Source organism: Pristis pectinata, chromosome 3, assembly GCF_009764475.1.
Source record: "Pristis pectinata isolate sPriPec2 chromosome 3, sPriPec2.1.pri, whole genome shotgun sequence".
Taxonomy (NCBI): Eukaryota; Metazoa; Chordata; class Chondrichthyes; order Rhinopristiformes; family Pristidae; genus Pristis; species Pristis pectinata.
In genome coordinates this window covers 14741863-14756847 of record NC_067407.1, presented here as the reverse complement: position 1 = coordinate 14756847, position 14985 = coordinate 14741863, and the positions used below count along the sequence as shown (strand labels likewise).

At 42.0% G+C, this 14985-nt stretch overlaps 1 protein-coding gene across 4 annotated transcripts in view; it reads left to right on the top strand.

The window, feature by feature from the left end:
* Positions 1-14985, top strand: part of evi5a (ecotropic viral integration site 5a) — a 178981-nt gene that overhangs the window by 36061 nt on the left and 127935 nt on the right. For all 4 annotated transcript variants that reach the window (XM_052010845.1, XM_052010846.1, XM_052010844.1 and 1 more), the window contains one exon: positions 8932-9121. In XM_052010845.1, the coding sequence (XP_051866805.1) occupies positions 8932-9121 (190 nt within the window). The remainder of the gene's footprint in view (positions 1-8931; positions 9122-14985) is intronic.

Genomic DNA, 14985 nt, shown 5'->3' with positions numbered 1-14985 from the left:
CTTGTTTCCCTGCTCTGACTCTTGAAGGTATACTAATGCTTGTGTGCATTGGCCTGATGGACTCTGGTTATCATTACCCATTTTGCTACTCTGTGTTACTTTGTCCTTTTCATTTTATTTTCTAAATTGCCCCACCACCAAAACTCTCCCATGTTACTTAGTTCAAAATTTTATCGACAGCCCACATTATTGAGTTTGCATGGACGCTGGTCCAACTCTGATAAAGAGAAGCCCATGCAAACAGAATGGCTCCTGCTTTCCCCAGTATTGGAGCCAATGCCCCATATTTGATTTTTGTGTTTATCCACACCAATCTTTGAGCCATACATTCAGTTCTTTGATTTTTATTTGCCATATGCCAATTTGCATGTGGCCCAGATAATTATCCACCTTTGGGATTCTGTTTTTAATTTGGACTTTCAATGTTCATATTCCTGCAACAGAACTTAACCCCTTTGTCCTTTCATTAGTTCCCATTTCGACCGCGGTAACTGATCTCTCCTCTCACTCCATATTCCTCTCCAGTCCCAAGGAGAGGATCCTGCAATTGGCACAGGGCAGGCAACACGTGCTCTTGTGGCTGCTGAAAGGAGTAGCTGTTCCCCTATTGTTGCTGTATTCCTTTTTATCCCCCACCTTGAATAACCTGTTGTACTACAGAACTACGGTCAATCTACTCATCCAATTGGCAGTCCCCTCTCAGTTTCATACAGGCTGCGAATACCTTACACCCATTGGACAAGTGCGTGAGCTAAGACTCCTGCAAAGTAATCTTCTTGGTCCCCAAATCGGTCTCAAATTTAGTTGCATCTTCCTGGCGCTCATGACGAACCAGTTCCAGAACAACCAACACCTCCACAAGCCAGAACCCTCCACAAACCCAATTTAAACCCCCCCACCTCACATACAATACCTGGGACCCCTATCCCACCCTATTTCGATATGGAATAAAGAATAAGGCACAGATCCCAATAACAGTGAGTGGAGCAGGACCAGGATAACGAAGGCTTGGGCCAGATCAAAGTGGCAGGGTCCAGTGAGACTGAATCTTCAGTAACGAGATCAATGAACACAAGGGATCATTTTCCCACTGCCCGCTAACTAACAACTTAACATAAGGATTGTTACAACTCCTGGAAGAAAATATCCATCTATCTTTCTGCTGCATTGATGCATAACAGTGTCCAAATCATCATCTCTAAACCAAAATTTTTTGGGTGGCTATTGATTCCCAGTGGGTGTTTCCATTATTTCCTAAATGCCACACATGCAATATATCACCTGCCAAGCCTGAATTAAATATTTATTTTGTTTATTTAATTTATCTAAGTTTTGTCTTCATCAGCTTTACTCACCAAAGTCCACACTCTGCAGATGCAATGCAATGCAAAGAACATGCAATGTTTTTGGTTGGAACCACAGTATTTTCCCAGCCATCAGTGCCTCTGTCACCTGACTTAATTTGTTCCAGCTGGTTACCTAATTACCTGAGAGACTAAACTTGTTTACCATCTTGTGCCACTGCAATTTAAAACTACAAGGTTAGCGTTTGATTGTTAAACTAAATTAAACAAGGTTTTAAAATTAAACTAAAACACCAACTTATCAAGATTGATACCAGGGATACTCTGCTAAAGACATGTGACTTAGCATCCACAGCTCTCTAAGGTAGAGAATTTTCAAAGGCTCACAACCCTTTGAGAGAAGAAATTTATGTTCCCAGAATGAGACTCCCACCATCAAGTGATATATCGGAACATCACATACTGTAGGATGTGATCAAGCTGGAGAGGGTGCAGAAAAGATTCACAAGGATGATGCTGAGACTGGAGGGCTCGAGTTATAAGGAGAGACGGGATAGGCTGGGACTGTTTTGCCTGGGAAAGGAGGCTGAGGAGTACAAAATCATGAGGGGCATAGAATAGGTAGGTGGCCACACTCTTTTCCCCAGGGTAGGAGAATCTAAAACTGGAGGGCAGAGGTTTAAGGGGGGTGGAGGAGATTTAAAGGGGACCTGAGAGGCAAGTTTTCCACACACAGGATGGTGGGTATATGGAACAAACTGTCAGAAAGTGGTAAGGGTGGGTGCAGTTACAACATTTAAGAGGTTTGGACAAGTACATGGATTTAGAGGAATCTGGGCCAAATTCAGGCAAATGGGACTAGCTCAGGTCAGCATGGATGAGTTGGGCCAAAGGGCCTGTTTCCATGCTGTATAACTCTGATTCTATCTATGCCTCTATCTACCCTTCTGAGTCCCTTCGAAATCTTCCTGTGTTTTAATGAATCGATTACCATCAGATCAGCCATGTTTTTATTAAATGAGTGAGTGGCTTGAGCAGCAGAGTGGCCCACTCCTGCTTCTAGTTTCTAGTTAACCCTCTTTCATCTGAACTCCAGTGAAAACAGGCCCAATCTACTCTACTCATCACACAGTCCCTTCATTCCAGAGAATTGAGTGAACTTTCTCTACACTGCCTCCAAGGCAAGTATATTCTGTTTGAACTTTAGAGAAAACCATATGCAGTTTGTCAGGTGTGGTCTCACCATAGTCGTTATATTTGAAGCAAGACTTACTGTTATATAACGTCTCTCTTGTAATAAAGGCAAAAATTTTATTTGGTGACATAATTACTCACTGTACATACATACTAGCTCTGTGTGTGTTCTGGTATGAGTATATCCAGATCTCTCTGAGCACCAGTTTCATATCATTTAAATATAATGCTTTTTTTAAAATAGTTTAGTCATTGCAGCTCTGCACAAAAGACTATTTCACGCATTTGTCACTATTTGAATAAAACTGTTCTGATAAATTTTCAAGTTTTGGGTAGTTAAAGTTTGAAACTCCTCTATCATAGTTCTTCTAACTCCACTCTATAACTAAACTGATCACTAACCATAGTTATGCAAGTCCAGATGTTGCCACATAGTTCTGGAACATTATTCAAACCATTAACAAGAAGTATACATGCCATATCAAGTGTTCATGTATTTCATTTTATAATGAGTTGGTGTTTTATGAATTTGAATCAGTTGAACTGCTAATGAAATAGCCCATGGTTTTTTCCTGGATTTTTCAGTTTTAATTTCAACTTCATCTAAATTGTTCCTCAGCACAGTTGATTGCATCTTCGTTTCTGGGCCAGCACGGGAAAAGGAAAAGTCTAATCTCAAAAATATGTTCTCTAGTTACTCATTAGTAGATCTTCTCGTGTGACTTTGCTGACTGTAGAAATTTTGATGTTGCACTGGTGCAGGAGTTGCAGAGGTGTTGCATTTGAAAAGAAGTTGAGAGAGGTACACCTATATACTGAAATAAATATCTCCTGATATTTCATTCCAGAAAAGCCAATAATTAAAGCCATTTCATGATGATGGACACTTTCGAAGTGGATCAGATGGAGGCTAGATGAAACACAAGTATAAAATAAAAACAGGAGACAGTTAAAATACACATCCGGTCAGGTACATTTGAAGAGATAGGATCAATATTTTAGCCTGATGACCTTGCTCAGAATAAGAAAAACTTGATGTGTAACTTGTTTTCAACAAGTACAGAGGCAAGAGGAGGGGAGGAAAAATAAAATAAAACCTGTGTTAGGTGATGGGAAGTGAAGATTAAATGATAAGGATTTTGCTGAAAGGCAGAGGAGGATATCGAGCATGTGCAAATAGGAATAGCAGGATCATTTCCATAGCTGCTGTCCCAAAACAAAGGTGTGTTGCTGATGTGGAATTGTAACACTAATAATGAATACGGATAAAGAGAGAATCATGTTCATACAGCATGGAAACAGGCCCTTTGGCAAACCGAATCCACGTCAACCATCAAGCACCCACTTACACTAATCCTACACTCCTCGCGTATTATTCTCTCCACTCCCTCCATTCAGCTCCATGCTCAGGGCAATTTATAGTGGCCAATTAACCTAATCACCTGCATTTTTGGTTTGGGCAATGAAAGCATGCAAAACAAGCCCATGCAGTCACAGGGAGAACATGCAAACTCCCAGCAGATGACACTGGAGGTCAGGATTGACCCTAGTTGCTGGAACTCTGAGCAAACATCTCTGGTAGTTGAACCACTGTGCTCTCCATGTTGACTAATTAAAAAATAATACTCAGATGAGGTCTGGACCTACACTGTTGCTAAGACTGTTTATTTCCATCTCTAGGACGTCACCTGATTCCACCTCATCTTCAGCTCATCATCTGCTGAAATCCTGAAACATACCATTGTTAGTTGTAGATCCAGTTGGTGTTCACTGTTGCATTTTTCATAAACATCATCTGGAACTCTACCTGTATACTAACTTGCAAGAAATTCCATTTACTTGTCATCTGTGGCTCCTAGTTAAGCATTAAAATTATCTATTAAAATTATCATCCTTGTTTTAAAAACCTCCATGGCCATTTTCCTGTCTCTGATCTTCTTTAGCCATGTAGATCTGCAGTCCTGAATACTGGATGGTCATCTGAATTTAAATGCTGCACCACAACATGGTTCTGGTGGGATGAGAGCAAGGTTGTGGTGATTGAGAACAGAAAATGCTGAAAGCACTCAATAGATCAGATGGCGTCCATGGAAAGGGAAGCAGAGTTAGCTTTTCACTGACCCTGAAGCAGAACTCACAAAGGGGTTTTAACATTGAAATGCGAACTCTATTTCTCTTTCCACAGGTAACAGGTGACTTGCTAAACGTTTCTGTCATTTACTTATTATTTCAGATTTCCAGCATCTGCAGTTTTTTGATTTTTCATGATGGGAAATGAGATGGATCTAATTAAAGGACCTTAACCAAGGTAGATAGAAATCTTTGGTTGTGGAAAATAGAAGGTGGGATAATCAGTGTAACACAAATTGAAACTGAATGAAATGGTGTCCTACAGAAACACAAGAGATTCTGCAGATGCTGGAATGGGAGCAACACACAAAATGGGAGCAACGCACAACAGTTGACATTTTGAGTTGAGACCATTCATCAGGACTGGAAAGGACGAGGACAGGAGCTTATTTAAATGTAGCTCCGGACATTAATTGGCAGCGAACCCCCAGAAATGAATGAGTCATAGATAGACCATCTGAATGTGGGAGAAGGGTGGACATTGAGAACAAAGTTGATCAAATCTTTCAGAATAGTGAGAGTGAAGGGCACAGCAATGCACTAATTTGCAAAATACAAGGAAAAAGTTGAGGGAAGTGTCACGAACCAGCAACAAAAGAAACACTGAGTCATGATTCAGTGTTAAAAACTATTAATCACTACTTATGATAATAAGAAAAATAAAAGTAAAAATGTTAGTATGTTAGAAGTAAAAATGTTAAATCTTGAACATTAACCCCAAAACTAAACTCTGTGTGTGTGTGTGTGTGTGGCAAAGTCCCAAACTCCAAGTCCAGGAATGGTTCTTAAAGTTCAGTTCAGGAAGCCATAAGGTGAAACATGAGCAAAGGTTTCTTCAGCAACCACCGTTGTCTGAAGATAAGGCGTAGATGTGGAGAACATAGAGGGAGTAATTACAAAATCTAAATGTTCCACAATGGAACCCAAACAACACCTCAGTGTTTACTTGGTAGTGACTTCCTCACCCGCAAAAGCATCCGACTCATGGTCGTCCACACAAATACCTGTTTCCTTCTACAGGTCAGCAACAAAGTGAACTCCACCGGATTACTTCCAATTTCCATACATGGATTGCAGTGACAGACAGTTATTGTTTCTCATCCATTGATAGAGAAGCTAGCAGGCTGGTGTCTCTCTCCCTGTTTGCTCCCGCCCTTTTTTTGCTCCCGCCCTTTTTTTGCTCCCGCCCTTTTTTTGCTCCCGCCCTTTTTTTGCTCCCGCCCTTTTTTTGCTCCCGCCCTTTTTTTGCTCCCGCCCTTTTTTTGCTCCCGCCCTTTTTTTGCTCCCGCCCTTTTTTTGCTCCCGCCCTTTTTTTGCTCCCGCCCTTTTTTTGCTCCCGCCCTTTTTTTGCTCCCGCCCTTTTTTTGCTCCCGCCCTTTTTTTGCTCCCGCCCTTTTTTTGCTCCCGCCCTTTTTTTGCTCCCGCCCTTTTTTTGCTCCCGCCCTTTTTTTGCTCCCGCCCTTTTTTTGCTCCCGCCCTTTTTTTGCTCCCGCCCTTTTTTTGCTCCCGCCCTTTTTTTGCTCCCGCCCTTTTTTTGCTCCCGCCCTTTTTTTGCTCCCGCCCTTTTTTTGCTCCCGCCCTTTTTTTGCTCCCGCCCTTTTTTTGCTCCCGCCCTTTTTTTGCTCCCGCCCTTTTTTTGCTCCCGCCCTTTTTTTGCTCCCGCCCTTTTTTTGCTCCCGCCCTTTTTTTGCTCCCGCCCTTTTTTTGCTCCCGCCCTTTTTTTGCTCCCGCCCTTTTTTTGCTCCCGCCCTTTTTTTGCTCCCGCCCTTTTTTTGCTCCCGCCCTTTTTTTGCTCCCGCCCTTTTTTTGCTCCCGCCCTTTTTTGCTCCCGCCCTTTTTTTGCTCCCGCCCTTTTTTTGCTCCCGCCCTTTTTTTGCTCCCGCCCTTTTTTTGCTCCCGCCCTTTTTTGCTCCCGCCCTTTTTTTGCTCCCGCCCTTTTTTTGCTCCCGCCCTTTTTTTGCTCCCGCCCTTTTTTTGCTCCCGCCCTTTTTTTGCTCCCGCCCTTTTTTTGCTCCCGCCCTTTTTTTGCTCCCGCCCTTTTTTTGCTCCCGCCCTTTTTTTGCTCCCGCCCTTTTTTTGCTCCCGCCCTTTTTTTGCTCCCGCCCTTTTTTTGCTCCCGCCCTTTTTGTGCTCCCGCCCTTTTTGTGCTCCCGCCCTTTTTTTGCTCCCGCCCTTTTTTTGCTCCCGCCCTTTTTTTGCTCCCGCCCTTTTTTTGCTCCCGCCCTTTTTTTGCTCCCGCCCTTTTTTTGCTCCCGCCCTTTTTTTGCTCCCGCCCTTTTTTTGCTCCCGCCCTTTTTTTGCTCCCGCCCTTTTTTTGCTCCCGCCCTTTTTTTGCTCCCGCCCTTTTTTGCTCCCGCCCTTTTTTTGCTCCCGCCCTTTTTTTGCTCCCGCCCTTTTTTTGCTCCCGCCCTTTTTTTGCTCCCGCCCTTTTTTTGCTCCCGCCCTTTTTTTGCTCCCGCCCTTTTTTTGCTCCCGCCCTTTTTTTGCTCCCGCCCTTTTTTTGCTCCCGCCCTTTTTTTGCTCCCGCCCTTTTTTTTGCTCCCCCCCTTTTTTTGTCCCGCCCTTTTTTTGCTCCCGCCCTTTTTTTGCTCCCGCCCTTTTTTTGCTCCCGCCCTTTTTTTGCTCCCGCCCTTTTTTTGCTCCCGCCCTTTTTTTGCTCCCGCCCTTTTTTTGCTCCCGCCCTTTTTTTGCTCCCGCCCTTTTTTTGCTCCCGCCCTTTTTTTGCTCCCGCCCTTTTTTTGCTCCCGCCCTTTTTTTGCTCCCGCCCTTTTTTTGCTCCCGCCCTTTGACTGACTTCTTCAGCAACGTCATTACGTCCTTTATCTTCCGTTGACGTAAGCACGCCCCACACACACTACTAACTCTATCATAAAGGGACATTCACCGAGTCCGTAACAGAAGGAACTTTATTAGGCTTGCCAAAAAGCATGTTACACGTATATAATTAAAAGGCTTGCATTCTTAGACTCAAATAGTTCCTACAGCAACATTTTTGGTGTAGATGAAGTGGAGGTTGTATGAAGAAAGTCAGGTTAAAAAAAAGTGTAATGATGGAGTAATCTAATTGATTCTCAAAGGTTTTAGGGGGTGTGGTGTTCTTGGGTTGTCACGATGATGAGGTTGAAGATATAGGCATTAGTAAAAATATCTATGTTTGTCTTATGAGGCACATAACAAACCACTGGAGCACTGTTCAAGTTGGGTTGTTTCATTCAAGTCTTGCTGCCTCATTTCTGCAAGTAAACTGAACTTGCTCAGTGTTAGTGATACATAATGAGGAAAGTTTGCACAATGGAAGAATGTAGATTGCCTTGTTAGATTTATTGTACCATTGACGTTTTGAAATACAATGAAAACTCTTAACACAATATATAAAACAGGCTAGAATATGCAAAGTGGTACTTCTAATTATATGAAATTGTGTGTCACGTGTTTGGAAGTGGGGGGGGGGGGGTCTAAGTAAACCCCATCAATGAAGTTAATTACTTTTTTTTCCTGTAGAAATTGTATCAGAAGATATTTGTGTTATATAATACAAAACACTTGCATCTAATAAGCATTTTAATTTTTAGTGTGATACTGCTCTATTGAAAATGCACAGGGGGCTTAAAACAAGCTGGTTTGCTGTCAATAGCCTGCAAGCAAGATGTTTATAATGAGCCATCATTCTTCAAAATGTGCTTATTCGAATCCATGTAGGGGGCAGCCTTAAATTGTGTGCTGCTGGTGAAATGACCTTTTACCCTATACAACTGACCCATTGTAGGTACAGGCAGGTACTCCAAGTTGATCCCTCAACTCTTCCAAGAAATTCAGGAAGAGTTATTTTTCCTTAATTGTAGGGACAAACAGATGAAAATTATAGTGACTAAAATTTTAACAAAAGTGTTATCTGGTCCATGTGCTAGTTTATTAATAAATAGTTTCTTATTTATCAATGCACCTTTTAAAAATTTCTTTTCTCCCATTTCTCCTGGTGTCTTTAACCACCTGGATATGTACAAGCATTGTCCAAGGAATAACTCTCCTATCTCCAGATGAAGACCGGATACTTAAGAGACAGAGTATGACACGATTTGTAAAATGATACCCAAGTGCAGTCAGGCATCATGTTTACTTTCCTGATATCATGAAAATTTCAAGTGGAAATCGTACCCAAATTCAGTAAATTTAGAAAAGTAACAAAGGGCTGCAAAAATACAATCTTTTTTCGTACTTAAGTATCTTTTTGTTAACTTGAAATAATATTCACAGCTTTCTAGATGATTATTTAGAAGACTACATGTTGCCTTTGTTCGTGCAGGCTACTGGAAACTGATAGTAAGTCTTTGAAATCTGTCAATGGATCTCGACGCAATAGTGGATCTTCCCTGGTATCCAGTTCTTCTGCCTCAAGTAACCTGAGCCACCTAGAAGAAGATTCCTGGATTCTTTGGGGGAGAATTGTTAATGAGTGGGACGATGTACGGAAAAAGAAAGAGAAGCAGATGAGGGTAAGGACCTCCCATTATCATATTCTTATCATTACTCATTTAAAATTGAAGGGTGGAAAGCTGTAATATGACACTTTTGAAAGGTTAAATACATGGTTTTGCTTTAATTTGCTTATTTGTATTGTATATATTTGCTTCTCTGTTGAAATACACTGGGGTTGGATTGCACTTGTTTTGGTTGCCATCCAACTTGTCCCCAATGCTCTATTAGCTTAATAGGAATGAATAGATCCAACTGTGGGTCTCCAGATCCCTTGGGTGGCTGGACTTGATTTGGCATACTGCTGAAGCCTTGCACATGGAATATCCCAACAGCTCATGACAAGAGGGTGGGTGGGTTTGGACCTTCAGAGTCTGAGAAACTTAAAGATTTGATTAATCTCTTTATACAGAGATAATTAAAGCTATTAAAATTGATCTAAAGAATGAGCTTGTATAAGTACTTTTTAAAATGCATTAAATAGTTAAAAGCATTTTCACAAAGGGGAAAAAAGTATTTGTCTTTCTCTGCCTAACTTTTGGGTTGGGAATTCTCATTAAAATAGGAATTTAGTCCTATGCCAGGTCTCCCCAGTGTAAGGTTGGGGAATCCCAGCATGATTGGGTTTCTCTGCTGGACTTCATGTGGAGTGACATACATGCCAGCATTTGTTGCACAGCTCATCCAGATTTATGATGGGGTCGTACAAGTCTGGTACGTGTCATCTACTAATTCCTGGACACTGGAATTGCCAACCACAATCAACTTAATTTTGCCTAATCTCTTGGACTGCATTGGACCAGTAGCAAATTTCATCCAAATTCTATTACGTTACAACTTAAGGTTCTTGTGATAGTTTTTTCAGTGTGTCAATCAGAGCTGAACACCTTACTTGGTGGTTTAGGTGTTAGATATTTGAATGGGATTACAGGAAAGGAAAGGTGCAAGATTTGGAAAAGTTGCAAAAGTGGAAATAATCAAATAGAGCTAATTTTATTTCCCTTTGAAATGTAGGGTGCAGTGATGCTATCCATTTTGTTTCCCTCCATTTGGTATGGTGTAAATTTTCTTATTGCATGTTGTGCCATTTGAAGAGAGTGGAACTTCCTCTGTTAGTAAATCTAGGAGGCAGTATGTACATTTCTACTAATGTAACAGCTGAATCTCAATTCTTTCAGTTAAATACAGTTCACTGCAGTGAACCTCAAAGGTAGACCATTCCTTAAAAGGATGGAAACAAAACAATGTGAAAAGTCCTAAAGAGATGACAAGCAACTTGCCATCTTAACAATGAACTCTGTTTTAAAACATTTACTCTCCTATGCTAGGTTTTAAATCTTGCTACAGTAATACCAAGACTAAATTGAAACTCTGGACAGTTGTCACTTAAATGGAACTCTGGACATGTGTCACAACATGTTTGAAGAGTGTTTCCTGTGATATAACGGAATACAAAGAAGTCATCACTCATCTTGAACTATTAACTGTTTTAGCTTTCTTAAAAAGAACAGCAGAAATAGCTTATCACATCTGAAAATGAGTTTTTTAAACAGTCAAGTAATTGTAGCAGTGTCATCCTCACTTTTATTCGTTAACTTGGCATAGACCGATGAGATGTACTATGACCTCACGATCTACCTTAGACTATGACCTCACGGTCTACCTTGTTGTGACATTGCACCTTATTGCACTGCACTTTCTCTGTAGCTGTGACACTTTACTCTGTACTGTTATTGTTTTTACCTGTACTACATCAATGCATTCTGTACTGACCCAATGTAACTGCATTGTGTAATGAATTGACCTGTACGATCAGTATGCAAGACAAGTTTTTTGTACCTCGGTACAAGTGATAATAATAAAACAATACCAATACCAGATTATTTTGCTGTCTTTTAAACTAATAAATCTGGATCCTGTTTGTGATTGTCTTCAGTAATAGAGTTCAAACACAGAACAATGAATATTACAGCACAGTACAGGCCTTTGGCCCATGATGTTGTGCCGACCTTTTAGCCTAGTCTAAGATCAATCTAACCATTCCCTCTCACATATCTCTCCATTTTTCTGTCATCCATGTGCCTATCTAAGAGTTGCTTAAATGTCCCTAATGTACCAGTATATGCCTCTACCAGCACCCCTGGCAGCACATTCCATGCACCCACCACTCTCTTTGTAAAAACAAAAATAAACTTGCCTCTGATATTCTCCCTGTAGTTTCCTCCAAACACCTTAAAATTATGCCTCCTCATGTTAGCCATTTCTGCTGTGGGAAAAAGTCTCTGGCTGTCCACTTGATCTATGCCTCTTATCTTGTATACCTCTATCAGGTCACCTCTCATCCTCCTTTGCTCCAACGAGAAAAGCCCCAGCTTGCTCAGCCTATCCTCATAAGACATGCTCTCCAATCCAGCTAGCATCCTGGTAAATCTCCTCTGCACCCTTTCTAAAGCTTCTACATCCTTCCTATAGTGAGGTGACCAGAACGGAACACAATACTCCAAGTGTGGTTTAACTAGAGTTCTATAGAGCTGCAACATTACCGTGTACCTCTTGAACTCAGTCCCCCGACTAATGAAGGCCAACACACCATATGCCACTTTTAACAACCCTATCAACTTGTGCAGCAACTTTGAGGGATCTATGGACTTGGACCCTCTGTTCCTCCACACTGCTGAGAATCCTGCCATTAACCCTGTATTTTGCCTTCAAATTCGACTTTCCAAAGTGAATCACTTCACACTTTTCCAGGTTGAACTCCATCTGCCACTTCTCAGCCCAGCTTTGCATTCTATCGATGTCCCATTGTAACCCTCGACATCCTTCCACAACACCACCAACCTTCGTGTCATCTGCAGACTTACTAACCCACTTTTCTACTTCCTCATCCAAGTCATTTATAAAAATCTCAAAAAGCAGGGGTCCCAGAACAGATCCCTGTGGAACATCACTAGTCACCGACCTCCACTCAGAATATGCTCCATCTACAACCACCCTCTGCCTTCTATGAGCAAGCCAATTCTGAATCCACACAGCCATGTTTCCCTGGATCCCATGCCTCCCGACCTTCTGAATGAGCTTATCATGGGGAACCTTATCAAACGCTTTACTAAAGTCTGTATACACCACATCCACTGCTCTACCCTCGTCAATGTGTTTTGTCACATCCTCAAAGAATTCAGTCAGGCTCATGAGATATGACCTGCCCCTCACAAAACCATGCTGACTATCCCTAATCAGACTATGCTTCTCCAAATGCTCATAAATCCTGTCCCTAAGAATCTTCTCCAATAATTTGCCCACCACTGAAGTAAGACTCGCTGGTCTATAATTCACATGGTTATCCCTACTTCCTTTCTTGAACAAACAAATAACATTTGCCACCATCCAATCATCTGGTACTGCTCCTGTAACCAGTGAGGATGCAAAGATCATTACCAAGGGCTCAGAAATCTCTTCCCTCGCTTCCTGTAGTATCCTGGGATATATCCCGTCCAGCCATGGGGTCTTGTCTATCCAAATGTTTTTCAAAAGTTCCGGCATATCCTCATTCTTAACATAGACATGTTCTAGCTTATCAGCCTATTTTACACTGTCCTCACAAACATCAATGTCTCTCCCACAGGTGAATACTGAAGCAAAGTATTCATTAAGGACCTCCCCTACCACCTCTGACTCCAGGCATATGTCTCCTCCTCCATCCCTAATCAGTCCCTCCTTCACTATAGTCATCCTCCTGCTCTTCACATATGAGCAGAACATCTTGGAGTTTTCCTTAATCTTACTCACCAAGGCCTTCTCATGCCCTCTCCTCGCTCTCCTAAGTCCATTCTTGAGCTCCTTCCTGGCTACCTTGTAATTCTCTGGAGCCCTATGTGATCCTTGCTTCCTGAACCTTACACAAGCTTCTTTCTTCCTCTTCACTAGATTTTCCACATCTCTTGTCAACCATGATTTGTTCACCCTACCATCCTTTTCCTGCCTCTGTGGGACAAACCTATCCAGAACCCCCTGCAGGTGATCTCTAAACAACTTCCACATTTCCATTGTGCATTTCCTTGAGTACACCTGTTACCAGTTTACACTCCCAAGTTCCTGCCAAATAGCATCATAATTCCCCCTCCCCCAATTAAATACTTTCCCTATACCTCTCCAAGGTAAAGATTAGGAAGTTGTGGTTACTGTGTCTGAATTGCTCACCCACCAAGAGATCTGACACCTGACCAGGTTCATTGCCTAGTACCAGATCTGGAATGGCCTGTCCATGTATTGTGTCAGGAATCCTTCCTGGACGCACCTAACAAATTCCACCCCATCCAAACCTTTTGCACTAAGGAGGTGCCAATCAATATTAGGGAAGTTGAAATCACCCATGACAACAATCCGGTTATTTTTGCACCTTGCCAAAATCTGCCTCCCGATCTGCTCCTCAGTGTCTCTGTTGCTATTGGGGGGGTCTATAGAATACTCCCAATAAAGTGATTGCATCCTTCCTGTTTCTGACCTCCACCCACACTGACTCAATGGACGATTCCTCCAGGACGTCTTCCCTTTCTGCAGCTGTGATACTATCCCTGATTAGCAATGCCACCCCCCCCCCCCCCCCACCTCTTTTACCTCCCTCCCTGTCCCTTTTGGAACGTCTGGACCCCAGAGCATCCAGCAGCCATTCCTGCCCTTGTGACAGCCGAGTCTCTGTTATGGCCACAACATTGTAGTTCCATGCTCCAAGTTCATCAGCCTTGTTCCTCACGAGTATGAAATGCTCACCAATTCCTTGTATGAATGCAGTTCCAAAAATTCTTAAACAGCTCAACATTATACAGCATATGGCAGCCCTCAATCTATTCACCATGCTAAAAATGTATTCCCTCCACATATGATCACGAGAATCGAAGCACAACCTGCCAAGATTTCTTTGACTGCACCTTCCAAGTCTGTGACCTCTGCCACCTGGAAGTACAGGGCAGCAAACCAATGGAAGTGCTATCGTGTTCAAGTCACACACATAATAACTCGAAATAATAATGAAATTCCTTCATAGCTGCTGGTTCAAATCTCTCCACTTAACAACATTATCAGTTTCAACACGCAGACACTACCAATTTAAGTCAGATTTCCATCACCTTAATGAAATTAAGAAAGGGCAAAATGCATAAGCAAAGGATTAGTTTGTGAGAATTTTTTGTGGTGTGATCAATAATATAGGCCAGTTTAATTATAATTTGTGGCAGCCAGCATCAACACAATGTGTCACATACCTTAACATCTTTTTACATACTGTTCGTTGCATACCAGCCAACTCACAATCTGAAACATAATGAAGTCTTATCAACAACCATCAGTACCTTGCCTTTTGTGAAGCCAAACGGGTGGGGGGCGGGGGGGAAGAACACTGGCCACGATCATGACAATTTTTCCCTTCCTCCTCATCATAACCGTTCCCTCACATTCTGTACATGTTTTTTTACCCATTACTTGAAACCTCTCTCGCTGTCTAAGTATCTTGCTTCTTTAATACACTGTGTCAAATTTCATCTGTTCAGACTGCCAACTCATCTGTCTACTCTAGCACACTGTTGTTGTCTTTCTTGGTGTTGAACACACTTCCAAGTTTTGTGTCATCTGCAGATTTTGAAATCTTACCTTGTGCACCCATATCCAAGTCATACATATCAGCAACAGTGATTCTTGCACTGACTCCTGGGGAACACGGCTGTCCACCATCCTCCAGTCCGAAAATTATCAATTTGCCATGACTCTGTTTTCTCCCCTCAAGCTTATTCTTGATCTATGCTGTTTTGAATAGGGAATAAAATAAAATAGTTTTATTCCAGGGATCACAATTTTGCTAGTCCTAGCTGAGTGTCTGGGACTTCATCAA